The sequence below is a fragment of the Malurus melanocephalus genome, unplaced genomic scaffold (genome assembly GCF_030028575.1).
Source record: "Malurus melanocephalus ecotype Western Australia unplaced genomic scaffold, MMel_1.1 scaffold_839, whole genome shotgun sequence".
Taxonomy (NCBI): Eukaryota; Metazoa; Chordata; class Aves; order Passeriformes; family Maluridae; genus Malurus; species Malurus melanocephalus.
In genome coordinates, this window is record NW_026624071.1 from 105,031 (window position 1) to 120,434 (window position 15,404).

General features: G+C 39.4%; 1 protein-coding gene across 3 annotated transcripts; it reads right to left on the reverse strand.

The window, feature by feature from the left end:
* Positions 1 to 10,206: 10,206 nt before the first annotated feature.
* MC5R (melanocortin 5 receptor) lies at positions 10,207 to 14,717 on the reverse strand. Of its 3 annotated transcripts, none has more exons than XM_057385540.1 (2): positions 14,469 to 14,717; positions 10,207 to 13,629 (listed from the first exon to the last, which is right to left on the reverse strand). In XM_057385540.1, exon 2 carries the CDS (start codon positions 13,545 to 13,547, stop codon positions 12,570 to 12,572), a length of 978 nt encoding a protein of 325 aa, XP_057241523.1. In that variant the 5' UTR covers positions 13,548 to 13,629; positions 14,469 to 14,717; the 3' UTR covers positions 10,207 to 12,569. The 3 variants fall into 3 exon arrangements, with proteins under 3 accessions (XP_057241523.1, XP_057241521.1, XP_057241524.1); XM_057385538.1 differs by having other exon boundaries at positions 14,461 to 14,717; XM_057385541.1 differs by lacking the exon at positions 14,469 to 14,717 and having other exon boundaries at positions 10,207 to 13,317; positions 13,404 to 13,468.
* Between the last annotated feature and the right edge of the window lie 687 nt (positions 14,718 to 15,404).

A 15,404-nucleotide genomic window follows, 5' to 3' on the forward strand; every position in this document is an offset into this window, starting at 1 on the left:
AATGGCAATTAATCAGGTCCTTTGAAGTGTTACCTCTTTCATCTTGCCTAGAAGAAAACAAAAATATACTATCAGGGAACATCTGAAACCTGTCTTCCTTGTAAATACCCTGCCTGCTGMATCAGGATTTATAATGTTTATTTATTCATTTTCCAATCAACTTCTTAATCCCATGCTTTGTATCTCATCACCCCTCACTCCTCCTCGTTATTCTAAAGCCCCAAGAAGTCAAGGAGTTGGTAACTCCAATGGCCCTGCAATTCCTGTTCTGCAGAGAGAGAATCTGGCAAAGGAATCCGCATCAGGAGAACTCAAACAAAATTTAAGCGGACCTCAAACAAATTTTAAAAGGACACACTAAAAAAGATCTAAGTAAACAGAAAGTTGCACTGTTCAAGCACTAGCAAGTAGAGGCATCTGTTTGAAAATAATTCTTTAACCACTAGAGCACAGGGCTACTAAAATGATATCCAAACATCRCACATGTCAGTATTAAACAGGAACTTCTGTTCCAACCAAGTTAAATGTTAAACATACACTTGAGAACTTCAGAACTACTCTAGAACCCATAATCAATATTTATTTCTAGATTTATCCTGATGGGACAGAAATTCCCCATCAGGAATTACTCTTTCATTTATCTTTTATGATTTTATTTATACTGGTTTTCATCCTGATGGTTGAACAGTTATTTGAAATGATCCCTTCACTTGTAGGAATTTAAACATGAMCATTGGCAGACAGGAATTTGAGGTGGTTTTTATTATTCTCTTGCATTTTACTTCCTCCAACTTCTGTAATTCCTTGCTACCTATATTAAGAATTTTGAGAGCAAAATACACAAATAACCAAAGCTATGGATGATTAGAGATGCAGATGCAGTAACCATAATCAGTGCAACACTAAATAAGGTTAATCATGGTTGATTCAAATAGGGTTAAACAATTCCAGGAAATTAAATKATTAATGACATCACTGCTAGATCAGGATAAATTAATTTTAGCATATATTATTCCATGAGCTTTATTCTTTCAGGGTTTGGTTTTGTTTGTTTTGGTTTTTTTTGGTGGGGAGGGATTCAAATAATTTATTCCAATGATGTATTCTTAGTTGAAGCAGAATTTTGCACAAAGCTACTTCACAGTTCAGGGTGTTCATTTGTACTGTGATTTCTGACTGCATCTTTGTGCWAAATTTCAACCATTTCTTGTGCTTTGGTCTTAACCTGAGCTCACGAAAGCTTCCRTCATGAACTTTCACATTTCCAAATGTAGGAAGATTTCCTTTGGACCTTATTTACTTACTCCCTCAAGAAGAACGGATGTTCACCAGGTTTSTTGGGAAAGAGACCTGGATATCTGATGACTTTTCATTAAACTCATTTCAAAATTTTAAGACCAGAATGGATTAAAACAATCCATCAGCCTGACCTTCATAATAAAAACCATAAAAATCTCATCCCACGATTTCTGCACAAAGGTTATTAGTGTATTAATTCCTCACTATTAACAACTCAGTTTCAACAGGTTCTGCCCACTATTTTTACAGCCTCACAATTTATTATTTTAAATCAATAATAGCACCAGACATGAAAAGTCACATTTCTACATTTCTGTGGAAAAAAATTACTCCACTGAGAGTGCAAACACAGTCCTTTTACTTCTGTTTTCTTTCTTTATTCTAGCTCCAAACTGAGGCGTGCACACTGTGTCAAGTGGCAGAGATTAATGGCACTTTGCACAAACAAATTACATGATGAGTCATCTCATCTCTTCAGGCACTTGAATTTGTCAAATTCAGAACATGAAGACAATGATCCAAACAAGCAATTTACTCAAGGTTCACCTGTCCCTCGCATCAAGGCACAATGCAGAGACCTTTAATGGAGATCTAAGAAAGCTGGTGCCAAGATTGTGAGGAGCAGAGCTCTGCAGGCATGGTCAGAAGGGGGCTGTTACACTCAGCCCAAAGACAACACTACATTTTAAATGCCTAAATTACCTGGGGCCACATTTTAAGTGCCTAAATTACCTGGGGCCCTCAAGTCAGTCCATGTGGCATATTTCCTTTGTTCTGCTGGGATATTGGGTCCAGCAGCAGGATCCCTAGCATGGTTCCCTTGCCCCCTCTCCATCGATTATGCAGTCCTGCAGATTTTGGGAAGACAGCTTGCAGTTCTGAAGAGCAGCCTGCTCTCGTGGGCTTTCTTGAATTGGAGATTAAATCAAGAATGCTGCCATAAAGCTAATGAACAGTGGGTGCCAGGCAACTACAGATCTTTCCAAAGGAAAACCTACAAACTGAAAAACGTGCACTCAAACTATTTGACTGTAAGTACACTGAGGGGATTTTAGATCAAGTGGTTATACATAATGTGAGTAACCTTAGAAAAACAGGTATTTCAAAAAACTTTGCTTGTTTTCTCCCACCACTGATTTTCTTTTTCCCACAGGATGAATCCATCTCAAATTTAGTTCATTTCTGCAGTGCAGAGGAATGTGTTGTCCTGCAGGAGGAACAGGCAGTGTTTATCACATCTGCTCTCTAAGTCCATGATTACTTAAGGAGGAAGTTCTCAGTTAACTCATCATACTACTAGACTGGAGCTGCAGATTGGTGAAAGAGTAAAACTGGAAAAAAAAATACAATTAGCATTGTGCTAATAACAAGATTGTGGGTTCAATCCCCATTTACTTAAGAGCTGGACTCAGTGATCCTTGTGGGCCCCTTCCAACTCAGAATATGCTGTGAATCTGTGAATTACTGCTGCTACATCTGCAGCACAAGAGGAGCTCTGGTAGAGGGTCACAGAAAGCTAACCAGCAGTAGCCCTAATGCCCCCAACAAAATGGGAGGCAAGTACACCTTAGTAAAGAAGTAGAAAATATTTTTGAGTGAATCCTACCGCATAGAAGAAAAATAATTTCTGTAGAATAAAAATGGCTTCCATCGATTTTGTAAATACCTCAAGTTGTAGCAAAATATTAGCTTAAAACTGTGAATATCATTAACAAATTTCTGTCTAATTTCCATGTATTTTTCCATTTCAAAGGTAAGAAATAGCATTTCATGTTCAAACTCCCCTTTTTCACAGAGAATTTTCAAATTCTCCCAGGAAGCAACAGGGAGAATTTGATACAAGTGTCTGTCTCTGCCTTGTTTGTGGTTTTGCCAAGGCATCTGYGCTACAAAAACTATTTCAAGAATACCATGATCCTTTTTAAGTCCTTGAAATACAGGCTGAGCATGCCTCCTTCTGGAACTCAGCCCCACATTACAGGCCAAAACTGAAAGAAGGCAGATGGAAATGTTCAAATTAAAGGATCTGGTGGGAATTACTAAGTTTAAGAATCAGTAGTTTTTCAAGTTGAACTACGTTGGTCACTTCAGGCTATAGAAAATTTGCGATGTCTGTGCTCTATCCTGTCCCTGCCTTATGAAGTCTCCCTGTCTGAAATGTATTTTAAATGAGAGCAGATATTATGTTGAAAGTTCAGTTAAGTTAAAAACYCTGTAGGAAAATGCAGAAMCCCCTCAAGTACAATTTCTAAGGTSCGCTTCCCATGTGGCCTGGCTTATTAGTCTAATAAAACCTAAGCCTGCCTAGCAGTTGAGACAACTGCTAACAGTAGCAATGAGTGTGACACCCTTGAGCACTGAAATCCTATCAGCTGGGACTGTTTAAGCTAATTAATAAAGAAAATGGGTTGTGTTTGGTTTGTTTTCAAAGGAGAGTCCTACTCAGTACAAGCATTTGAGAGGACTGAGGATGCATCAGTAAGAGGGATTACTTGTRTGCAAAGTGCCCTCAGAGTGCTCTCTGTTCAAAAAAGCCTCCAGACACTTTCAGCTCCTGAATGTCACATGTCCTACTCCCTAACCTTAACCTGTGTTTTAGAGATGTATTTATTTTTTTATTCAAACAGCAGCTGCTCCTTCAGATTTTGTTTTCCCATTGGAAGGAGATTCCAGAYCTGTTGCAAAGACATTGTTCACAGGCAACCAGCCATAGCTGAGAAACTAGAAGAAGGAAAAAAAAAAAAAAAAAGAGACATACTATTTAACCACAAAGGTATGAAATCAGCAWTTTAGAGCTCTAAATTTCAAAAATGCTTCATCGTTACCTCCCTACCTTCACCCTCAGGACAAGGCAAGCAATATTGCTGCCATTGTTTGAGATTTCATTCATTAGTGTTTGCAAAATACTTTAAGACACTCAGAAAGGAGATGCCACAGAATCTGAAATGTCTGCCTAATTAACCCTGGTCAGAAGTTATTTCACCCAGTCAGGCTGAACAATCAAAGATACAATTGAAAAATAAACTGCAGAACAAAACAAAACAAAAAAACAATTTGAAGATTGTTAAGTACCTTCATATTTATTTATGGAGAAGGCTTAGTATATCTCTTCCAAAGTGCATGACTGTCAGGATCCCACAGACACCCCCTTCCAGGGCTGGGCTGGAGATGAGGGACACCTGCTGAAGGTAGGGATTTTAGGACAAAATCTGGAAGCAACAGGGGTTCTTCTTTATCACCACAGACTTCCTTCATTATTTTTAACCCTATTCATGTATTTAGATGCTTTTATTTTTTCACRGCACCAAAAACACTGGCCATTATTAATTCAGCAAAGTTTCATAGTGTGTGTAATGCCTGGTGCCCAGCCTCCCTGCATCTTGACTTCAGCTCTTCCCTGAGAATTAAACCTTTCATTATTCAGTCCAGTTATTTATCACCCTCTTTTAAAATTCAGTACGGTCTTCTAACTGACATTTCCAACAAAAGGTCACCTGAAATACACACAGTGTTCCTCATATTGCCTGCCTTCCCCTCTAAAGGTCCAGCAGAGCTAATGTTGTATTTGTCATCTGTTTACTCATTACATTGTGCAACAGCCCTTTGATCCCCCGCTTGTCTGTATGACAGGGCTGTCTCCCGTGAGAGGAGCTCTAGGGTGGCTTTCCTCTTTTCTATTCCCTTCCAATTAAGCTGGACATGTTTCCAATATCCCCTACTGTAAATAAGAGTCCAGTGTATTGTTTAAAATGCCACRGCTGAGTCCAGTTATTAATTGCACATGACTGGAGCACCATGCAAAACCAAGGAGCTGCATGAGAAGCTGGGAGCCTAAATTCATTCACTTGTCACCTTTTGTACCTAAAGCCCTTGCACCTTCCAGTKTTCTGGAAGCTGAACACCTCTGCTTTGGAAGCAGGAGTACCAAGGACCCACAGACTACATTACCATCTTAAAGATTACTTCAGTCAAAATTAGTAAAAAATATGTTTCACTTCTTGTTTCACCAATGGGACTGTTAGGCTTTCCAGAGTGTAACTAAACCAACAGGCTATGAAACAAATACATTTTTTCTTCACAAGATTTTCCTTCAAAAATCCATTTCCAGATTCAGAGGCGGCCTCACCAATGTCTCTTTTCAATGTGAAAACCTGAATATTTAGCAGGTTCATTGCAAGATTAAAAACCTGGATTTCATTCAAGGATTTACCTTCTACCTGTTCAATTTTTATGCACTTTATGCAGGGACATGAACAGTCATTGGAACGGCACTTGAAATTCAAGTGATTCATCTCTTTTCTCTGCCATTTGAAAGGAGGGCTATTTAAGAACCTGCTTTTCAAACTACGAGTGCCAAGCAGAGCACTTCAGACCAAGAGAAGTCAAGGGTTTAAYTCACCTTTTCCAAGTGCCTTGAGCAGGTTCCATATGATGTGACTYCCAGAGACCCTCAGCCACAGCACTGGATGCTGAGGACCCACTGAGGTGGGTTCTTGGTCTGAGGAACATGAGAAATAAATTTAGTTCTTGACACACTGATTTTCTACTCATGCTTAAAAAATTGTTGCTTTCCTTTCTAAAGGAGAAGGAGCTTGAGAGGTACCCCATCCTGAAATCCCCCTATATGGCTTTGTGGGGACAAGTTTTACAAGAAACWTCAGTGGAATGGGGTTCAGTCACACCTGCTGAGGGTCTTGCACACAGATTTTCAGCCAAGTTTCCAGCATCTCACYGACCCTACTCCTCTAAAAGTGAATTTGGTCCAAGTGTGTGTACCAGGACCCTTTTTAACACAGCCTAGTCCCCACAGTAGGAAAAGGCTGTTTATCTTCATCCTCTCTAAAAGTCGGGTGTAAACACAGACTTAAAATGTTTCCTTGTCCAAATGCCACCACTTATCTAACACTCTGTGAGCAGAGAGAAGGAATCTCCTTTCCTTTTTATAGCCAGGGCTTTTTATGTTTTCTGGGAAAAACTTTTGGGAAAGAGCTACTTTTAGTTTCAGTGAAATATCTCTGAGCTTAGGTCAATGTTGGCACTACTAATCATGATGTTGCTACATATTTAAAACAAGGTTAAAGTACAGGAAAATTTCATACTCTTCTTAGAATGGAAGAATATCCTGGATTCCCCTGACTTTAAAAAGCACAAGGAACTTCTGAAGCAGAAATAATAGAAAGCTCTATGTAAGGCTATCCCAGCACTATGAACTGAGCAGATATGGGATTTCAGGGACTTAGGTTCTGACTCAAAATCCTTGCAAAGCTTTTCAGAAAGCAGTTCAGAGCAAAGAGAAGTTATAATACAAAGATGGTAGTTACTCCTAGGGTTATGTRTTCAGGCTAGGTTAAATAGGCACAAAATTTCTGTGGGGAAAAAAAAATGAAGGAGTTGATTCATGGGCAACTTTGCTTATTGMTTACCAAAAGCAATAGTGTCCTGTTTAAAACTGGCAAACTAGAGAGAAAAAATAATCCCATTTTCTTTGTGGGTTTTTGTTTTGTTACTCTTAATTAAGGCATTTATGCAACAGAACATCAAAAATTTCATTTGATGCCTTTGTAAATCATCTGGAGCCAGCATACAAAGCTGATCATTCCATTTCTCAGGGTGCTTTAATCAGGTATAAAACCAGTCTAATTGAAAGGAGAGGAATGMTGAGTTACCATCTGGAGGTAGCTGTGCAAATGACATTCTTACCACCCTTCTTAAGGAAATTATGAGCTTTCAGGGGAGGTTTGTCCCTAAACCCTAAAACCAGAGCATGGCTGGGACACAAGGCCCTTCCAGCCTCTGTGGCCAGGCTTCCATCACAGCAGAGGGAGGGAAATGGAAGCTGTGTCCAGCAGATGAGTTCTGCTGCAGAGCTGGGGCAGCACCAAGGCATGTGCTTGGTCCTGGAAAGACAGAAACACCCCTAAGCAATCTTTTTTTTGGCATAAGTTTTGCATGTCCTCACCATCAAAAATGAAAGCCCRTTTAGAGAACAGAGAGCATTCATTCCTACGAGCATTTTAGAGATCTAGAAATTTCCCAAATTATGGAGCACGTTGTACTAAATGAAAATGTATTGTTACATACTGCATATACAACGAAAGAGCAGCAGTATCAGGCACTGTGGAAATGCAGTTTTCAACTAGATCTGGATCATCACCTGCTTATCTGGTCCCCTCTGAACCAAAAACAATATAATAGATTGAAGAAAACAACATAATGACAACAAGGTATGAAGATAACAGTAGAGATTAAATGGGCCAAGATTCTCAGCTGGAAAAGAGAAACTTATAGAAGTTTCTATAAGTTCTAGAAATAAGTTCATAAAAAATGAATGGAGACCAGTTATTTTTTTTTTTTCTTTAAAGCAGGGGGACTAATTATTTCTTCTCTTTACAACGTAAGGACTACAGGGCATTGAAGAAAACGTACAAGTAGGTGTTTTAAAAGAGAAAAAAAAWCATTTTTCCACTCAACATTTCTAACCTGTGAAAGATGTTACAGATTAAAATGAAGAGATCTGAAAGTGATCAGATAAATCCATGTAAGAGACATTCATTGAGAGCTATCAGTCACAAATCTGTGAATATAACCTCCTGCTCAAGATATCCCCAGGCCATASCTTGCTGGAAGCTCTGCTGGTATTCAGGGGATTGCTAGACACAATCCCAGACTTTACATAAAGTCCCTAAAGAGCAGCCCTTTGTTTTTATGAAGACCCTTCATTCTCAGTTCTCAGCACAGCCAGTCATGCATTCTTAGGGCTTTTTAGGCAAGCCGCTCAAGAGAAACTGTTGTGGGAATAATGCTTAGGGACCATAAGAATTTAACTAATTTACTAGGTCTTTGGTTTAACAGGTGCTAGGGAAACTCTTTCTTCTGTCACTCTGGTCTGCTATAATTTCAAAACCTCAAGATGCAAAAAGTACTTGAGGTGTTTTCCTTCTGCTTCAGATKTTGACTGCTGCTACTTTGTTCCCTGGTAGAGGAAATACATGAGAAACACACTGCAGACTGGAAAGTGGGTGCAACAAATACCTGAATCACAAAGAGCAGAAAGGTCAGAAAAAGGAACTGCATCTTCTCACATATATTTCATATGTTTTGCCTGTGATTGCCCTTTATATTTGGGAGTAAGAACTCATGTATGTAGGTACAGATACACACACGTACACGTCAGACTCTCCTGTGTGAAGAACTGGTGGATCCAAGACATTCACAGYTCAGACTGTAACATGGATGAGATGAGAAAAGGAGGGACAGCATCTCAGCTGGAGATAAACTAGTAGAGTCTTTTGCAGGCAGCTCCACCACAGCCTGCATGACTTTCTGTCCCTCACGTGAGGATCTCCATTTCCACCTCCATGTTCCTGAATCTTCCTCACTCACCCTGCCTAACAGGAAGGGCACCAAAGTGCATGAAAACCAACACAGYTGAGGACTGGGACCGTCCTCTGCAATTCCTGAACACAGCAGTGGTCACCGTGAGTTGGTCTTTTGTGCAAGAAGCTGATGAGCAACAGAAGAAGAATTTACTGCAAGACAGGCAGAATCCTCGACAAGAGTGGATTMAAACCGAGTCCTTGGAGATTTCAGAGAGCAGACTGTGGAAGGGAGTTGTTTTCCCAAAGATTTTAAACTTTTTCTGCTTAGTTAAAGTTTGTGTTCGCAGAAAATTCTTGTGGTTTCTGCACTTCTTTGAGCAGGAGTCACAAAAAATGCAGCTCAAGTCTCCAGAGAGACATTCAGAGAAGGTTTTCCAAGACAAAAATCTTGAGCAGTGGGAATGAGTGTGCATTCCAGTCTCAAAAGAATTCCTCACTGCCTTTAGCTGGACATTGCTTGCATAAAGGGTGCAACCTGTAGCTTGATCTGAAAGCAATCACCCCTCCCAACCCATACTCAGTGGCACTGGTACTCAGTAATTAGAGCTTTTTGTGACAGATTTATTCCCATTTGGGAAGTAGGATCATAAAGCTTTACCCAGTTATAGTGGTTTGGGTTTAGAAGAGATGCTAAGGCTCTTAGAAAACTAGTATTTCCTAGTACTTGTYGGGGCCTTGACCTAAAGAAAAGAATCAAATTTTTTTCTTCTGCTATTCCCCCTAACGCTAATCTGCTTAAATTGAAGATGACTTTATAGAAGTTGATTCCACCTGCAATAGGAGTGAGATCAGAATAATTGCTTATTAAGAATGTTCAACTTGTGACATACAGGTTAGAAGCAGTGAAGTGTTCTCCATCAAAGCAACAGTGGGCAATAGAAATCAGTTTTAGAGCTCTGGAACAGAAATAGTGTGATTTGAGCTTTTTTTCCAGTGACTAAAGCTAAACTGCAAATGACTGGCTGTATGAGTATTGTCATTAACTGCAGGGACATGATGCAACAAGAGTCTAGCAACTCATTTTTTCATGACTGTCCTCTGACAGCAGATTTCCTGCTTACACAATGCTGACTTGTCCCAGTCTATCACAACACTTAGTRTTTTCCAGGCTCTGGCAGAAGTGACAGTATGCTAAACGTTCCTTTTATTTTGCMGCTAAACAGGAGAAAGATCTGTATTCAAGCTTGTCATGTTCTCCCAGAGATATGTATTTTATATTCATTCCTCGAGTGTAAACAGCTTGTTTTGCAGGAAATGTTCTAGCCTGTTCTTGAAAATATTTCCATTTCACTCTTAAGTTGTTTCAGCTCCCCACCTGTAAAGCTTATAATGAAGATGTGATGCTGACACCCAGGGGAAGATAGGTATGAATGTAAATTCACTGTGCGAGTCTGTAACTCTYACTCAGAATGTTTCTTAAGAAGGTATTTGTTTAAATGAGATGTGGAATTCTGTAATGCAACATTCCCTCTGTGAATAATCTATAAAGTAGCAGAAACATTGCAATGAATAACCAGAAATGTGGGGGTTCCAGCGATCCAGTTTAATAGTTTCTTCATATGTCTGTGTTTATACATCAAACTTCAAACAAAAAGAGTAATATACAATTCAAGAAAATACCTAAAGCTGTTACAGTTTTGGCTTCCCCTTTGTTGATTTACAGTTACATACAAAACTGTCTTATTTGCAACACCCAGTGAAGATTTAATGAATTATTTACATCAGCTGGTGCCTTTCACTCTGCAGTGTAACTATCTCCTTTTGTCTTTTACATTCATAGTTGCAAGAGCCAACATTTATGGATAGGATTCAGAGATGGACTGAAACAAGGCAAGATTCTCACTACTGGCCACAAACATTCTCTGAAATSCCATTTTCCCATRGCTGAAGGAACACTCCAGCCCCTAGTGCACTGATATAACCATTATATCAGTCAGCATAATAAGCTATCTCCACTGAGAATAACTCTCCCACTCATATCAGAGGGAGCTATGTGTGAGCTGGAGGAATAAGAAATTTTAGAGCAGACAAAATGTGTAACTCTGGTGCTAAAGGTGCAAMTTACTTCTGTGAGAAAACTCCTAAGCAAATGAAGACATAAAGTGTGTTCTAAGTGTGTGGAGAATAATACTTTGCAACTTTTTGTACACGAGAGATAAAATTAGGAGGGAAAAAAATATAATTTTATCATAATATGCAAACTTTGTCATAGAATCACAGAATAATTCGGGTTGGAAGGGACCTGTGGAGATAATCTACTCCTAATGGTTCAAAGCAGGGTCAACTTTGAAKTTAGGGTCAGCTTTCAATTTAGTGCAGATTTTTCAGGGCCGTGTCCAGTCAGGTTCTAAATATCTCTAGGATGGAGTTTGCGCAACCACTGGGCATCTGTTCCCATGTTTGACCACCCTTATGACAAAAAAATTTYCTAAAACCCAATCAGGACTTCTACCTTGAAAGTATAACCTAAGGCTCATGGAATAAACCATAAATCTTCTATTGATAAATAAGAGTTTTACAGCATGTATGAACCAAGTATAACAAGCATTAGTCTTTCAGATTTCAGAAGGAATAGTTCATYTTTTCAGTATGTTCTCTGATATCTAGTCAGTAGTTTACCACCACTTGGAATCTTTTCATGCCTTAAATTACAATGCAAGATATGCATCATCCATGGCCATCAAGAAATGCCACAGTTGCGCTTCCTCCCTCTTTTGTAAGCCCAGAATTTTGTACATCACACAGCTGTTCCAGAGCAGCAGCTTTATGAAAGCACAACTAGATGCAAATTACTTGCACAACAGGCATGAGGGTTTCATCTTAGAACCCTCTCAACAAAGAGAAAAACTTTGTTGGGGGGCAAAAGTCAGGGCTTTGTTACAGCTACATGTGCCTGATGTTTTGAAATCCTTCTTTTGCCATGGCCTGCTGTGCCTTTTGATTATTAAASATGTTTTGTCTCTCCCAGCTTGAAAGATGCAATCTACAATAGAGCTTTCCCTCACTTACAAAAGCTCTTTTGACTGAAAARGCTTCTCTAATATCTGTACAAAGGCAGCCACTCATTCAGTCTTTCCATCTCCACAAAAAGTTACATGAATATCTAGAGGCTGAGTACCCTTTTCTCCCCTAGCCCTGACAAATAAAGAAAACAGACAAACTAGAATCAGCTCAATCTTCATATTCAGCCTCAAAATTCACATGTAGAACATCTTGCTTCACAATGATTTGAACACATGTAGGTGTATATGACAAAGTGCTGTATCCACCCTGGAAAATCTCWTGCTAACATTGGYCTCTTAAATATTTTATGGCAGTAAYAGTCATGACTGGARTACAACACTGCTGATTTGTGCATGTACCATAATCATAACTGCTGACCAAGGTACGTGAAGCTGAAAAATTGAAACTATTCTATGATTGTTTTGTCTTCATAAAGAAATTTAAAAAAAAAAAAAACCCTTGTAAATTCTGGGCATCAAAATAAGCCATGCTTGTTTTTATCTAGAGAAWTTTTTCTTTTTTGAAATCTAGAGAAACAAATAACATCAAAAGAAATACATATTGAGAGGCCGATGGGTTCATTCACATGTTAGGTCTCATTCATTGCATTTAACAGAAAGAAATATAAGGTTTTCCCTGTGTAATCCTCTTACAAAATTCAATCCTCAATTGGGTAAATTAAATTCAARATACACTGAGTAGCTCCTACGACCAGCACAAGAGAGGTGTTGGAGGGAAAGAAATGTAAAATCACATGTTAAAAAATGGTTTCTGATTGCTGCAGGAATCAKGACAGCTGAATGGAGAAAATGTTCCATGGGCATTTCACCAGAATTACAGGATGCAGGAAGATGTTGCCTTTCGATTATCTCCCTTGGTTTGGTTTTGTTAATATTTGTTTGACAACCCACAGAGCATTCTCAGGCTGTAACAACAAATTATCTCTTTGAAGGTCTTCCTCATTTCCTGGCTACGAAAGGCGTAGATCAGGGGATCGATCACCGAGTTACACATAATGAGAATGAGGTACATGTTGAAGTGGGACATGAAGCAAACACAGTAGAGGTTYTGAGGGCAGGAGATCATCAGGATGAGGTGAAGGAAGAATGGAGCCCAGCAAACAATGAAGATGCCAAGAAGCATGGTCAGAGTGATGGCTCCTTTCATGCTGGTTCTTTGGCGGACAGAGTTGTACCCAGGCAAAGCAGCGATTTTCTTCACGTGGGTGCGAGCCAGGAGGAACATGTGGATGTAGAGCGAGACCATGAGGAACAACATGGTAAAAAACATGGTGATGAGACAAATGACCACGTAAGTTGACTCATAATAAAGAATGAAGATAATGCCACAGCCYGTGCAAAAGGTCCAGATGCATGCAATGATCAGCCCTGATCTTTTCACTGTCATGATGTTGTGATAACGCAGGGCGTAGAAGATAGTGATATATCTGTCTACTGCTATAGCCAGCAAACTGCACATGGAAGCCACCACAGATATGCAGATCATGGAATCAAAGACATTGTCTATGTGACGGACAAAGGCATCTTCCATGACGATGTGTTTATTGTTTATTAARTATATGGTTATGGTCTCCCAAGCATTGGACACGCTAACCAGCATGTCAGCCACTGCTAAACTGCAAACGAAAAAATACATGGGTGAGTGCAAGTTCTTGTTCTTAACTATTGCACAGATCACTAAGATGTTTTCGAGGAGGCTTACAATGCCCAGAGTTAGGAACACCTCAGCTGCGATGACCACTTGCTCACATGGCGATGATTTGCTCTTTGCAGTAGGCACAGTAAAGTTGCCACCAAAGGCACTCAGGTTTAGTTCAGAAACATAGAATTCAGAGGACACGTTCATCTTTGGGAGCTAACACGTTCTGCTCCCTCTGAAGGGCTTGCCGAGGAGTGTGGCAAATGCATTTTCCAAAAGGCAGAAGATCCTGACAAAATAAACAAATACAACATTTTTACCAGATTACAGGCAGAAGTTGACAATATAAATACCACCCATTTCTATTTAATTTGGCTCATACATGTCTTGCCTCTTCCACACCACATTCCTGTACTGATTYTAAATTAAACTTTGGTTGGCTCAGAGATTTTCTACCCATCCTTAATGGGAAACTRAAATCACAAACTAATGAAAAGATTCATACACTCTTCATTGATAGTTCTATTTATCCTATTTGGTGCCCTGGAATACTTCCCCAGAATGTCCTGGAAATTCTGCTGAAAAACAAACAATAAACAGTTTCCCCAGTYCCAGCTCTCAGACCCCAGAAGTGCAGGAGGATGTAGTATTAGGTCCTGCAAAAGCTGCTCACTTGAATGAAATATAAAGAAGTTTCTGTTATTGACACAATAAAGAATTGAACATTTTCAGCAAAAGATTTAAATGCTTTCCTGACCTTTGTACATTTAAGTTGGCATSAACTGTATTATAAGCAGCTTATCTGTGCAATACGAACATGCTCATTTAAAAGCATGGTATTAAACACTTAACCAAGGCAAATCCATATATTAAAGTTACAGAATTGGTCTAGGTAGAATTCTATTATAAAATAAGTTTTCCAGATCAAGAATATTTTATTCAGTGGCTTTCTGGTAGTAGCAATATTGAGGGAAAGTTGTAAGCCATTGGGTTTTTAACAAAGGGAACACTTAGAGCTGATTGTCAGTGACTTGTTGCAAATAAAATCCAAAGCACATCATGCTAAACAATTTCCAGTTCTAAAAAGTGGCTTTTTATTTGCAAACAAGAATAACTGTACCTATTTACCAGAGCTGCTCCTTCAGCTGTTCTTCCTCTTCATCGTCTGCAACCTCTCCTCCAGAGCGCTGAAGTTTCAGCCCCCCTGACGTCTGGGGCTGGGGACTCCTTGGTGGGCAAAGATGATAAAAAATAGAGGGAAAGGAATTAGCAAATCCATGGAGCCAAAGCTGACCACGTATAAATTACTTACTGTGCAACTGCCTTTTTATAGACTCCAAGCAATAATGACTTCAGTACTCAAACTGTGGCTCCTCCTCCCCTTCTTTGCCCCTCTGGACTTGTCTTTCCACAGATCTCGTAGCTAAAGGCTTGGGTTTTTACCACCATCTAGTGGCCTTCCCCTGTCTTTCTAACTGAACAGCGATTCTCATCTGAAATTTATTAGGAGCTTTCCATAATATTAACGGGGGAAAGGTACGAAACATACTCCTTTCCTTTTTTTTTGTTTGTTTTCTTTGCTGCTTCTAGTACACTTACAATAAGTTCATGCTGCAACAGTACTCCAAAAGAGGAGAGAAAACTGTTATTGAAATGAGTGGCTTATTACTGTTATAAACATTTTTCTTATACTCAGCTTTGTTGGGTTTTTTTTAAGAAATAAGAACCCCACTGTTACAAAACTCAGAGAACATACAGCCGAAACCACCACTCCACTAAGAAAAGATATATTGAAATATTTTGTATTTAAAAGATGGAACAAATAAACAGGTGTGTTCTGTCCCCCTTGGTAAAGTAGAGATTTCAGTGTAGAAATGGAAGCAGCAGATTTTACCATCCCAGGAGCCCGGGCTCCCCAAGATGGATGTGAATTCCCCCAGGGGCCTAGGAGCTGTTTAARTCAGTGCTCACTATTCCAGTGGCTGAACTTACTCTGTGTGTAGTTGATGTTCCTTCTGGGCCTTACCCAAACGGTGACAAAATCAGTCCAAGTCTTTAACAAAT